Source organism: Emys orbicularis, chromosome 8, assembly GCF_028017835.1.
Source record: "Emys orbicularis isolate rEmyOrb1 chromosome 8, rEmyOrb1.hap1, whole genome shotgun sequence".
NCBI classification, from domain to species: Eukaryota; Metazoa; Chordata; order Testudines; family Emydidae; genus Emys; species Emys orbicularis.
The window spans coordinates 84,533,432-84,547,909 of record NC_088690.1 but is presented as its reverse complement, the minus strand read 5'-3'; the positions used below and the strand labels follow the sequence as shown (position 1 = coordinate 84,547,909).

Sequence of the window (14,478 nt, the reverse complement as noted above, 5' to 3'; positions counted from 1 at the left end):
CCTACATAGATCTCTTCTTCAAGCCCCAGGAAGAGCTCTGTGTAGCTAAAAAGCACCTCTCTCTCACCAACAGAAGTTGGTCCAATAAAATATATTTCCTCACCCGCCATGCCTCTAAAATCCTGGGACTCATTTACTCTGGGCCTTTTTAAAATCAAAGCGCACCCCATGGAAAACAGTTTGCAGATGATACTAAACTACTCAAGATAGTTAAGACCAAAGCAGATTGTGAAGAACTTCAAAAAGATCTCACAAAACTAAGTGATTGGGCAACAAAATGGCAAATGAAATTTAATGTGGATAAATGTAAAGTAATGCACATTGGAAAAAATAACCCCAACTATACATACAACATGATGGGGGCTAATTTAGCTACAACGAGTCAGGAAAAAGATCTTGGCGTCATCGTGGATAGTTCTCTAAAGATGTCCACGCAGTGTGCAGAGGCGGTCAAAAAAGCAAACAGGATGTTAGGAATCATTAAAAAGGGGATAGAGAATAAGACTGAGAATATATTATTGCCCTTATATAAATCCATGGTTCGCCCACATCTCGAATACTGTGTACAGATGTGGTCTCCTCACCTCAAAAAAGATATTCTAGCACTAGAAAAGGTTCAGAAAAGAGCAACTAAAATGATTAAGGGTTTAGAGAGGGTCCCATATGAGGAAAGATTAAAGAGGCTAGGACTCTTCAGTTTGGAAAAGAGAAGACTAAGGGGGGACATGATAGAGGTATATAAAATCATGAGTGATATTGAGAAAGTGGATAAGGAAAAGTTATTTACTTATTCCCATAATACAAGAACTAGGGGTCACCAAAAGAAATTAATAGGCAGCAGGTTTAAAACAAATAAAAGGAAGTTCTTCTTCACGCAGCGCACAGTCAACTTGTGGAACTCCTTACCTGAGGAGGTTGTGAAGGCTAGGACTATAACAATGTTTAAAAGGGGACTGGATAAATTCATGGTGGCTAAGTCCATAAATGGCTATTAGCCACGATGGGTAAGAATGGTGTCCCTAGCCTCTGTTCGTCAGAGGATGGAGATGGATGGCAGGAGATCACTTGATCATTGCCTGTTAGGTTAACTCCCTCTGGGGCACCTGGCATTGGCCACTGTCGGTAGACAGATACTGGGCTAGATGGACCTTTGGTCTGACCCAGTACGGCCTTTCTTATGTTCTTATGTTCTTAAAACAGGGAGAGCCTCTATTTCCAAACAGCTCCACACTAGGCAGGCATCCAGGCAATCTTTAGTAAAGAGGGGCAGGCTCTGGCGGAAGGACACTAACTGCTGCCCTCCGCCTGTGGCGACCGTTCAGTGCCCACCGCGCAGCTGGTTACACGCTCAGATCCTCCACTGAGCTGCCAAACCACCGCTGTGCCTGTGCGCACGTGGGTCACGGTTACATGCTGTCGGCAGCCCAGCGCCTTCACCCGCCCTGCCCTCTGGCGAAGGAGGGCGGCCTCTCCTCCAGCCCGGGGGTAACCCCAGCCGCCCCCTGCCCGGCGGGGCGGGTCACGCTCTCCTGGGAGCAGCGCAGTGGGACACGCACTAAACTCAGGCCCGGCTCCGTGTGCGCAAAGCTGGCTCTGCCTCAGGGTCGGACCGAGCCGTGGGGCCGCCCCTTCCCTTTCTCTCCCACGTGAGGGTTCCCGTCTCCGTGCGCCACGTTCCTTCCGCTTCCGGCGCGTAGCTGTTTCCGCTTCCGCTTTGCCCAGCCGCCGGGGCCCCGGTGAGGATGGAGGCTCACGTGGCTCAATATTCCGCTCGGCTCCTGCAGCAGGTTAGCCCCGCCTCCCCCGGGAGAGGGACGCTCGCCCCAGCTCGGGTGGCTCCATGTTGCGGGCTGTTCTGGTTCCCACCCCCACTTCCGTCCTGGGCTGGAGGGAGGGAGCGAGCCCGGCCGCGCCGCCCGCAGCCTGTCCCCGGGGGCTGGTGAGGGACACGGGTCCTCCTGGCACAAGGGATCAGTGGGTGGGAGGCTCTAGCGGGGCGTGTCCAATGGGGAGGCTGCTCCGCGGCCCGGGAGGGTCCAGTGGCACCCGGCGGGGGGGTTCTGTTGGCACCGGGGTAGGCAGGGTGCTCTGAGGCCCGGGGGCAAGGGGACACTGGGTCTGTGGGGGCGGCACAGGGGCCTGGCTTGGGACTGTGGCGCTGGCTGTGGGTCTTTGGTGGTGAAGTCACACCGCGCCACAATGCCATGGTGACACTTCACCACCTTGAGCCACTGTAGAAAAATCAGGGGGATCTTCCCAAACTGGGGCAGTGACACCTTTGGGAGCATCTGCCTGTTGCTTAGATTGTAAGCACGTCGGGTGCAGGGACTGTGTCTTTGGGACATGCAGGGTTGAGTACAAAACACTTGGGCCACTGCCGGCTGGCTACCAATCTGAGCCCTACCAATTGCATGCTAACGGGCCAATACCCAAATATACTGCCTCCTCTTGTGACAATGCTGCTGTACAAGAGGCCAGCCTGTAACTTCATTCCACACCAGCCTGGGATTCTGTTAGTGCTCCAAGGTCTTCTCTGCACACAGTTTTTGTATCAGTATAACTATGTGGTATGGGTGTGCTTTTTTTTTTTTTTTTAAATTAATACAGTTATACTGGTACAACCGCTAACGTGAATGCAGTTCTGCTGGTATAACTGCATTCATGCTAGGGGGATTGTACCATTTTAGCTATACTGGCTTAGTTAAAGCAATATAACATTTGTATGTAGGAAAGCCCTTAATTATGTCAGCATATGTGTCAAAGTCTCTGAGAGACAGATCTGCTGTGCATTGTTAGCCGCATACAAACGCCCTCCTTCCTGATCCACTTTACTGTACTTACCTTGCCATTTCTTACAGGGGTTGCCACCTAACTATTGTGTCACCTCAGAATTGCTGTACATGGTTTTCACCTACAGAAGGAAAGATTAGTCACATATAATACATCTTGTCGGTATTCAACAGGCAAAGTGTACATAAAGCATGATTGCTGAAGAGAGCACTAAAATGAAGGCAAGAAAAGGTCAGAGGCAAAAAAATGCACAGGAAGGCAAGGAGAGAAACAAGCAGATGGGGTGAGGAAGGTAAATAGAAAAAAAATGAAGAGGGAGACATCAGACATAAAGGCACAAAAAAGAACTATGCTGCCCACCAAAGTTTAGAGAAGGGCAACATTAGGCCCAACTCATTGCAACTCACCATGGGCGAAGGGATCTTCAGAAACCTATCTGACTACAGGATCAAAGCTCAAATGTGTGTAGTTAGCCTTCTCTTTCATATAATAAAATTATTTGTCCAATTCTTAAGTAGTATAATGACTTTGGCTTAAAAAGGTAATCTACAAAGGGGAAAAAAATGGGTTTGTTTTGCTGCTTTGCGATGTGCTCAGAAGGCCAATAAGTTTTAGGCCTGGCCTACACTGGGGGGGGGGGGGGGAATCGATCTAAGTTATGCAACTTACTTAAGTCAACGTACTTAGATCTCACCACGGTGTCTTCACTGTGGTGAGTCGACTGCTGCTGCTCCCCCATCGACTCTGCCTGCGCCTCTCGCGGCGGTGGCATACAGGAATCGACGGGAGAGCACTTGGGGGTTGATTTATTGCATCTAGACTAGACGCAATAAATCGACCCCTGCTGGATCGATCGCTGCCCGCCGATCCGGCGGGTAGTGTAGACATACCTTTAGTTTTTTAAGAGTTTTTTTCCTGCTTTCTCTCCATTAGAATTCAGAATTTGTCTACCCTCGAAGATGGTGGAGACCAAGTAGGATTGTGACAACACTTATCAAGAGATTTTCTGAAAGGGAAAGAGTGTTTGAAGATCTTTTTATATTTTGTTTGACAGTAACATCTGCTTAACTAAATGTTTGGAAGAAATTATGTCTCTTAAGGAGTCAATAGCCTGTCCCCTTCCGTGGAGGTCTCAGAAAAATCCCACCACTTACATCTGAGACCTCAAATGAGTCTTCCAATAAAACTGAGGTGGTCTGCCATTAAAACTTTTGACATCTCTGAAGTAAAAAATAAATCATAAAAGGTAAAACACCAACCACAGTCAGGCCTTCTTCATTGCTCATAAAGAAGATTCTGATTCAAAGTTTACTAGAGAGGTGAAAACATTTTCTACTATCTGGGCTGTGAAGTGGGGTCAGATGAATACCATGTAGGTCCATGAGCTGCTTTTGTTTGTAGCAGTCATCCTAAGCACTCCACTCATTCTTCTTGAGATCAGGGAGAACAAAAGAAGCACCAAAGAGCCCCAGGAATACCCTGAGAGCTGATTGTGTGGGCAGGGGCGGCTCCAGGCACCAGCACACCAAGCGCATGCCTGGAGTGGCAAGCCGCGGGGGGCGGCCTGCCGGTTGCTGTGAGGGCAGCAGTCAGGCTGCCTTTAGCGGCATGCTTGCGGGAGGTCCGCTGGTCCCGCGGTTTCGGCGGCAATTCGGTGGCGGGTACGCTGAAGGCGCGGGACCGGCGGACCTCCCGCAGGCATGCCGCCGAATCCTCATTACCAGCGGACCTCCCGCAGGCGTGCCACCGAAGGCTGCCTGACTGCTGTGCTTGGGGCGACAAAATACATAGAGCCGCCCCTGTGTGTGGGCACTAAAGAGCCACACCTGACTCCAGAGCTAGCGACTGAGTGTGTCTGATCTAAGCTATTACTTCCCATTTTTGACGGTATTATCACTGCAGGAATGGTATTTTTTAGTTCCCATTTCCTGCTTTGGGAATAGAGGGTTTCTTGGACTTTTATTAACTGAAATCTACCTTCAAGATCTGTTATAAGTGTACCTTTGTGTTTGTTAATAAATAGCTGACGTTTGTGCCCTTCCAGGTTCTGTAGTGTGCTCTATAAATTACAAACAAATATTCCTCAAAACTGTAAGTCTGGTCTTTTTTATTTTGTTTTGGTGGGTTTCTGGCTAACTTGTTCAGGCAGGCCTTATTCTGGTCCTGCCTAAAGCAGCATGTGTTGCTGGAGTTTGATTCCAGGAATGATTCGTAACATTTTGCCATGCTACGCACACATGGAAACTTCTTGTTTTGGTTCCCTATTCCTGTTGACCCCATGCAGCTGAACAGTAGTCAGAATTTGTCCTGCCTTTGCTATTGCTACCTTGCCTGCTTATGGCAGCCTCAAACTAACATGGTTCATGTTACTTTTTGCTATTCTGCTCTAGCATCATTATCAGTGAAGTGCTATATGAAGGAGCAACAGTACTGGTGAGGCAAAGGGAAATTGGAGGAGTGGCCGGGGATACTCAAACGGGGAAGAGAGAGTTGTGGCAGTGGTAAAGTGGCAATATATGCATCAACAATCAAACACTTAATCTCTTGCTCACTGGACCAAACAGGGATGGCGATAGAGATGCTTCCATCCATCAGATGGAATGAGGAGCATGGCCATGCAAGACTTGGCATAAATAGTGAAACAAAGATACAGGAGGAGAAAGAAACACAGGAACAATAGGGTGGGTAGAGGGAGAGAGGGCAGCAGAGAGGAAAATAAGTTAAATTCAAAGGTGCTCAGGTGCTACAGTAACTACCAGGGTGTAAATGGTATATAGCTAGACAAAAGGAAAAGATCCAAAGAAAAAGAGAATTGCTCAGTTTTAGGGGAAAGATTCCACGTGACTGTTTTGATTGCTGATCTAGTTAAAGAGGGTAGTTGGCTGTTGGTAGCTGAAATAAATTCTTGGAGATAAACATCTGACTCTACCATTCAGGAAGGACACACACCTCTCGCCCCTCTTCTCCCTTCCCACCTCCCCCCGCCCGGCTATTCCATATTTAATTGAGTGTGCATGTGTTAGTAGGAGCTAGCCCACTGCTCACAAATAAAGGCAATCCTTATAGTGTAATACGTGCATGCCATTTTAATGCACCATTCACTGGTGGTATCTGTGGAAGTTTAAGGGCAATACTAATCTTGTTTAAAAAAAAAGCTTTAGATTTTGCATTCACAGGTGAGGGGAAGATTTCTAGAGCACAGCTGACCAAAGAGCCTTTGGAGATGGCAGCATGGCTTCATGCATTCACCACAGCTTCTCATGAGGTGGTCATCAGGTATGGCCCTCTATTGACAAGTTGTGTTTAGGCCGGGGGAAAGGTTACCTTATCACGGCAGCAGTGAGACAGATGGCGCTTTTTCCTTCCCTCTCCTGGTTTTCTTTCTCTTGGTTACACATGTAATGCTGTCTCCCACTCTTGCTCTTCCAAGCTCTAAGATAGTATGAAAGAGAAGTCACAGATAAAAGAGAGCTGATTTGTAAAGCCTTTGCGTGAGTGTACTTGTGCACCCAGGTTTCGTGGTATGAATTTCAGATGGAAGATAGAGAATTGATAGTATCCCATTACTGCCGTTAGGGATTCACAAGTGATTACCCAGAGGGCTAGGTAAATCACAGGATTTGCATCGCAACAGGACATACCAAAAGAGTCAATATGTGAAGTTTTGTGCTAGGTTGATCTTGGCACCCGGTTTAAGTTGTAGCTAAACAGGAGTAAGTTGAAGTGGTTTTACACAGACAGAACCTTATTAAGTGGCCAGTTTCTAGGCTGGCAGTTTACTTGAGTGCAGATCATGGATGGTGCCAGTTTGGATGACACTACACTCTCTACGGGCCAATGGAAGAAACCACACTGGGCCTGGCTAGCCTCTGAGACAAAGCTACTTATCTATGCCAATTCCTTCTTCCTGCTGCTGCCATTTGTGTTGTGGTGTGCTGAGGCAAGGCTACCAATTCTTCAATGGAACTCACCCTGGGGTCAGAACTCACCGGGGAGAGCCTTACAACTGGTGGCTGCACTTGAGCAGGAGCTTTTAAGAAGTCTTGATGCTTTATGCTAAGTAACCTTCCTACCGCATTCAGACCAGCTTGTGGTGAGCAAATACTGAGGGCCACCAGTGGCAGCAAAGAAAGGTGGGATATTTTAGAATCTGTCATATAATAAAACTCCTTGCTTCCCCCTATGGTTAAGTAATGTCAGGGGTTTGGCTAAAACTTTATAAAGGAGAGGGGGGGAAATGACATTTCAAGTGACAACCTAGGCTGACATCTCAACGTCAGATCACTGTGAAATGGGGTCAGCCTCACTGCCACATGAGTGCATGGGACATTTGTGCTGCAAACCTGTTGTTTCTGTACAATCATGGGGAAATGTGTGAATGTTTGTTGGGGATATGCGGGAGGGGGCAAGCCTTCGTGGGGAAGGGCATGATTTTTCTTTGTGCAGGATAATCATGCAGCAGTCGACAAATATCTCAGCATGACCCTGCCCTTTAGATTGATTTTTTCGGTTGGAAAAATGAAAGCAGTTTGGCCATTGGGTTGGGCCATGAATTGCATTCATTTCGAAAGTGAAATTAAATTCCTTGATAAGGATGATAATTTTCATTTCTCAAAAATCATTCGGTGGCATTGACCGACTAACTTATTACAGCACTGCTTTGAAGCTGTTGCTGACGTTGCTGCAGAAAAGGTATTGTATGAAGATTTCAGTTTGTGTGCAATACTACAGTGTTAAGAATAGTGTGTGTGTGTTTGCTTTCCTTAACACACACACTGACTTTTCTGAAGCTTAAACTTCAGTTCACAACACTGCTGCTGGGTATATTAACTTCTTTGTGATGTAACTTGTGTTGTTCTATGGAAAAACTTAATTGTAAAATAGTAAGATTCGGTTAAATCTCTGTCTCTATTCATTTTGCAAGATCTTTAACGTGTATTTCAGTCTGAAGCTCTTTGAAAATGTGTCTCCCAAATGATATCAAAGTGCAAATAGTTTGGAACAGTACAAAAATAAGAGGAAGGGTGAGAAATATCCTGTCCACCAGTTAGGGTGTTTGTTTGTTTGTTTTTTCTTTTTTCTTTTCTGTTAGAGCAAATTGGTCATTGATTTATTTTGTCTTTGACTTGCATTTATTTCAAAAACAAAAGTTAAATACCTGGATCGGGGAGCACCTGTATATGGAAAGTTTTAAAATGGTAGAATACTGTGTATAAAGGAAACCTCAGGAAAGATAGTTGCTCTCTGCCTGATCACAGGAATTCCTATAATGCAATTTTATCATGAGTCTAATGATGATATTAGGTTATTTTTCTTAGAGACCCTAGAATCTCAAGAGACTGCATGAGAATCCCAGCCTTCAGTAAGTTTCTGACCTTCATGCTTGCAGAGAAAATTTTGAAAATGTGAAGCATGTTCACCTAAGCGCTTAGAAAGCAGATAAAAAGAACCCCACATTTATTATTTGTAAATAAATCTAATTTTTACACCAATCTCATGGGGTTTTTTGTGGCCTGACTCATGCTTTTGGTTTGCTTGAGGTAGACAGTACTGGAATTCTTAGAGGATGCTGCTTGAAATACTAGGAAAATATAATTCCAAAAGTTCTGAAGACCTAAATTGTTCAGTTGATACAAATAAAAAGGAATATGAGGTCTCATGACAGATTATTAATGAAGCTGAGCCTGTGGTGTAATTGCAATGCAAATGTTTCTGTTCTCAGTGGCTTCTATGGCTTTTAACTTTGGTAGGATAAAATTGCCCATTAAATGTACCTCTTTGCTCTGCACTGTAGAGAGAAGCAAGTGGAAAGGTGAACAGAGGCTCCCATGGAGGCCCCTTTGCTTTAGCTCTGCAGGGTTGAGGCTCTTTGGCTTTAGGGGAGGTCTGACTGGAGCTGGGAGAGGGGAAAACCTAAGGAGCAACCAATCTCTGGAGCATGCTTCCTTGGAAATCAGCCACCCACAAGTTACTATTGATGGGAATTCTCTGGGTGTTTTACCCTTATCAAGGGGGAAGTATTAGGAGCTATGCTGCAAGAGAGAAGAGGTTAGGCAGTCAGATGGGAGTGAGGATATCTGCAGAGGTGGCTTCACTGTTCCCCATGGATCTACTCCCTGAAAGGCTCTCTCTCTTGTGTGTGAGACCATTGTCTCTCCCCCCTTGGAATCAGTGAGTCAAAGGGCATGTCTATGCTGCAATTAACAACCCACAGCAGGCTCAGGCGAAGAGGTGGTTTCATTGCAGTGTAGACATTCGGGCTCGGGCCAGCACCTAGGCTCTAGGACCCTGCAAGGCGGGAGGGTCCCCAAACTCAGGCTGCTGCCTAAGCCACAACGTCTACACTGCTGTGAAACAGCCCCTTAGCCTGAACCCCACATGCCTGAGTCAGCTGGCACAGGCCAGCCTCAGGTGTCTAATTCCATTGTAGACGTACCTCAAACTTCTCGAGGCTTGGACTTGTACTACCTAATATGGATTTATCCCCAGAGGAAAATGTGACCCTGCATTTGGTCTGATGAAACTGAGTGTGAAGACGTTCAGCCTGAGGGGGACTGTTAATAAAATCAGAATGGTCTCTGTGTGCTGCTTTTTTTTTTTTTCAAAAAGAAAGGTGTGGGGGGAGGGGCTCTAACTTTGGAGCTACTTAGCTTTAGCTGTAGCCCTCCCAGCCCTCAGCTGACAGAGGAGAATGGCTTACTGCACTGAATATAGCCTTATTGTTCAGATTTTAGTTAAAGGGCTATTTTTCCTTTGTGCAGTAGTGGTTTTGTAAGGTACTTTTTTCATCTACAAAAATATTAGATCTTTTTAAAAAAACAAAATGATGAGCTGACCCTGCAGACGCTTACCCCTGAAAGGAGTCCTAGTAAAGTCCCAGTAATGTCTTTGAAGCTAATAGGACTACCCAAGTGAGCACAGTTGCTCTCATGTTTAAGTGTGTGGGAGATCAAGACCTATAATTACTCTGAATTTTCATTAACAATATGCTAGTATCAGTGTCAGAGTCTGTCAAAAGAAACTTGTGCTAATTGTTGCTAATTACTCTTTTATAGCAGTGTTCAGCTTCGTTAATGTTTTCCTTTTGGGCTATATTTTAAAGAAATGGGCTAATGATCAAAGTTCTGATGCAATCTACTCCAAGAGTTACCTCAGATGCAAACACAGCAGCTGACATTCATTATTTTATTTTTACTTACCAGGAAAAAGAGATCAAGATCTTGGCTGCAGAAATTGATCGACTGAAGAACTTTGGCTGCTTGGAAGTATCTCCAAGTTTGGAAGGATTGCGAGACGAAAACGCAAAGCTTAAGTACCGGCTAAACGTTCTTCAAAAGGTGAGGGAGGAAAAAGGAATTGGCAATATAGTACATATTGGTATATGCTTTCCTTCACATCAGGCTAAGAGATTTTATTTTGTTATAGCTAATACTAGGTAACAACTTGTTCACCCTGCACTCTGGTGCCACAGTTGTAAATGGTATATTCATAGAGCTCTGTTCTTTTACAATTCTTTGGACAATATGGCTTTTTGCTAACATTTTGGTATAATTGCCTGTAGTCAGTTAAGCACACCCTATAATCTCTTCTGCATTCTTGGAGTAGGGCACTCCTGTTAGAGTTGAGACCCTACTGAGGTCAGCTAATGGGCACATACATAAAAGTATGAAAAGCTTTGCTATACCTGAACCAGTGAAAGTATTAACACTGTTAAGTTCAAAGGGTGGGGGTTCTGTACTAAAAATCTGGGAATGAAGGCTAAAGTGAAAATGGCAGGAGAAACTATTTAATCTAGAAAGTAGTAAAAACAGAGAATAAGGTATTGCTGTGTAAAAGCAACAGAGATAATTGGCATATTTCAGAAGAGATATTTAGTTAATAAATATGCGTATAAGGTGAAACTCACGCCAAAGCATAGGGATCCAGGCAAGTTCCTATGCATCACATGAACGACCCATAATGCATACAGTATGAAAAGGCCCAGTCTTTTTCCCATTGACTTCATTGGGAACAGGAGCAGTATTAAGTCCGACCATTGTCAGTAAGAAGTTCCTAAAATAAAATTTGTAGAGCTTACTTGAGAATGTATAACTGTAGGGCACATCCAAAGACTATGTACTGTGGAAACTGAGAGCCAAATTCTTTGGTGATAATGCTTTTGCATTTCCGTTGTTTGTATTGCAGTAATACCTAGATGCCCCAGCCTGATCTGCTCTGGTTTGCCCCAGGCAGCTTTTGAGTGAGAGTGTGAAGTAACTTCTCCTAGAATGTTGTGACCTTAGTGTTTTGACATTGTTTTCTTTCAGAGTCTTCAAGAGGAAAGAAATAAGTCAGTGAAAAGCATGATTAATATCAACAGCCGTGTTCAGGAGATCTTTAGAGATGCCATCAAGGCTGCATATCCGGATTTAGAAAACCCCCCACTGGCAGTCACGCCAAGTCAGCAGCCCAAATTTGGGGATTACCAGTGTAACAGTGCTATGAGCATAACAAAGGTAACTATTTAAAAAAAATTCTTGGTGCATGGGACTTCTGTGGAGTCTGAAGCTCTGTAAGGATATATCCAAAGCAATATCAGGTTCTATATTAGACACGTTTTAGAGTCTGATCCTGCAGTCTTCACTTATATGATGACATTGAACTTGGGGAATTTTGGGTGCAATAGGAACAGGCCCTTAGACTTCTGTTTTGATAAATAGTGCAAGACTAAAAGGATTCTGAAGACCATCAAGGCTAGCTGAACTACATCTGAAGTCTAGGTTTTTGTAGCTAGGTAAGGGGCAGTGTTTGTGCATTGAAGGGAGTATGTGTTGCTCTTTTAAACATTTCAGGTACTTTTCAATTGCAAGTTAAAGAGACTCGAACCTCTGGCTTAATTATTTTATTGCCATAAATGCTTTACACTTGTTCCCATAAAATAATCCACTGTTTCTCCTCACCCTAAACATACACTTACTACAATGTTGTACAGTGTTACTACAATGAGTTCTAGTTGTATTAATTAGACAACAGTAGAACTGCAGCCAGACAACAGCAGAACCCCATTTATCTGACCCTCCCGTTACTGCAGGGGTTCTCAAGCTGGGGGTTGGGACCCCTCAGGGGGTCGCAAGGTTATTACATTGGGGGGGTCGCGAGCTGTCAGCCTCCACCCCAAACCCTGCTTTGCATCCAGCATTTATAATGGTGTTAAATATATAAAATAGTGTTTTTAATTTATAAGGGGGGGGTCACACTCAGAGGCTTGCTGTGTGAAAGGGGTCACCAGTACAAAAGTTTGAGAATCCCTGCTTTACTGGTTCTCCACGGTTACAGAACGACCAGGACTGGCAGAGCCAGAAGCAGGTGATCTCTCCTGTGGCCACTAGATGGCACTGCAGCATCACATTTTCTCATTCTCCAGTTTATCCAGAGTTTTGATCATTGTCCCAATTAGACCGGATAAACAGGATTCTGCTGTAATTTGGCCATGTGGTCTCATGCACAAATGCAGTACTTTTGGCACCTTATTTAATAAATGTAACATAAATCAATGATGTCAGGCTTAGTATGCCCCAAAATTATGCATTGTCTGAGCTGCACACCACCAACAAAAGATAACATGCAGCAAAACGTACTGTATAGTTTTCTGTCGCTTGCTCTGCAAACTACCTGTGAGAAAACAGTAATATTAACCATTGTTCAGCAAAGTGATGTCCAAGAAAGTTGAGGGTGGGCGATGAAAAAAGAAACTGCAGGAAGGGAGAGCCAGTAATCCTTTGTCAGAGATGTAGGATAATAAAGGAGAGAAGGATGTCAAGTAAGAATGCATGGCATGGAGTTGTTTTAGAGTGTGTCTTCATTGCAGAGTTAACCTAGGTGATGGGCACCAGGGTCAGCCTAGCTCGGTTGTGAGCAGCCACACTGCAGTTATTCCGTCCTTGCTGGGGCTGTACTACCCAGCTGTGTCACTAGGACTTCTGGGGTACGTCTGGGGGTTCTTTGTGCTGCAGTAGACTAAGGCTCTTTGATCCTTTCCCAGTGAATTGTGGAAGAAATCATCCTTCTGGGTACATGGGGGGAATTGTGGGAAGATGTTGGAGGACAATGAGTGGCTCAGCCTTCCTGCTCACTGGAAAGTGTGCAAATTACCAGCCCAAGTGAGAGCAGTACTTGGGCTTTAGTCTATACACCCAGACAAGCCAGCTAGTCCAGGTAGAAAGCACCACCAAATTCAGATCACAGGTTATTGTTTGTGGACAGGAGCTGGGCTAAGAACAAAACCTGAGTAAGAGCCAGGTTAGCTCTTTAGTGAACCTACAGCCAAATTTGTAGGTTTGGGGTGAGCCCTGGGAATGTTATTTGTTTTTAAATGAGAGAGTGAATAAATCTGGATTGCTGCCTCTTGAGAGTGTGTTTCATTACTGCAGCTACTTTTTTTCCCATTTCCCAAAAGGAGGAATGTTTGGATTCTATAATTTCTGGATAACACATTTTTAAGATCAGTCTGATTTTTAAAAGCTATTTCAGAACTGAGCAAAAAGGAAGCAGTTCTGATAAAATCAAATGAGATCAGCAATGTCTGATAAAAAGAAAAGAAAAATGGAACCAAGTCTTTTGTCCAAAGAATCAAGAAAACTGACTTCTCTCATAAAAATCAGCTTGTCACAAAAGCCCTGGAGTATCTGAGAGAGTTGCCTTTTGGACAAGCTTTGATCTGTGCTCCCCCACTTCCCCCCTCCCCCCCAAATCTGTATAGTTTTGATATCCTCAATCATGGAAAATTTCAGCCTGAAAAGTTAATTTGTCGATGTTGTAGGCTACTGAAATCTTGGGGTTATAATGGAAATTGTTAGGCAACTTTAATAACAGGCATTGCTGTTGAGTGTGAGTGTGTGTGTGTAAATTCTTTGACACCTGGTTAAAATATTATTAGGGTTCCTTGATGTTTTTTTCAGAGCGTTTTCAGAGTGTACTTTGGTATTGATGAGCAAAACAAAACAGGAAGCAAATGAAACATCGGAAGGGGTTGGGTTATAATGAAGAAGCAAAATTAGGTTGTGGGGGGAAATTAGCAACTTAGGTGCATTGTGAACTAACGGAAAGTGAATTTCAGTCTAGCTGTAAAAGTATCCAAACTTCCAGTGTGTTCATGTCTTTATCTCTTTGAAAACATACGTCTTCCACACTATAATTCTCAACACAAGTAGCTTTTCTGTTTTATGAGTTTTTTCATTAATAAGAATCATAGAATATCAGGGTTGCTCAAAGCAGGACTAATCCCCAGACAGATTTTTGCCCCAAATCCCTTAATGGCCTCCTCAAGGATTGAACTCACAACCCTGGGTTTAGCAGGCCAATGCTCAAACCACTGAGCTATCCCTTATCAATTTATTAAACATCATATCTCTATATTTCAGAGCCCTTTTTGTAATAAGCAAAATGCTTATTTCCCCATGGCACACATACAGGGGTTGTTATATACAGCTGCTGTGAAAACTGCCTGTCCCATGGGGTTTCACTCCTGGGCAGCATTGATACGTGCTAGACAGCAACCTTTTGGTTTGAACTGCCAATGTAGAAACAGCTCTCACAAATGTGTGTTGTCTTCCTTAGATCTCATTAGCATATTATGACAGCCTCAGCCGAAAGATCTGTCTGTCTCTTAGAGTAACAGGTCCTTGGGTGACTGCACAGATACAGACTTTC

At 44.4% G+C, this 14,478-nt stretch overlaps 1 protein-coding gene across 2 annotated transcripts in view; it reads left to right on the top strand.

Moving 5' to 3' along the window:
* The first annotated feature begins 1,663 nt into the window (after window positions 1-1,663).
* Window positions 1,664-14,478, top strand: part of RARS1 (arginyl-tRNA synthetase 1) — a 34,155-nt gene continuing 21,340 nt past the window's right edge. Inside the window, exons 1-3 of one of the 2 annotated variants that reach the window (XM_065409174.1) lie at window positions 1,664-1,787; window positions 9,993-10,127; window positions 11,097-11,285. In XM_065409174.1, the coding sequence (XP_065265246.1) occupies window positions 1,743-1,787; window positions 9,993-10,127; window positions 11,097-11,285 (369 nt within the window). In that variant the 5' untranslated portion in view covers window positions 1,664-1,742. Of the gene's footprint in view, window positions 1,788-7,396; window positions 7,483-9,992; window positions 10,128-11,096; window positions 11,286-14,478 lie in introns of those variants that run through there. The other variant, XM_065409175.1, reaches the window with a different exon arrangement.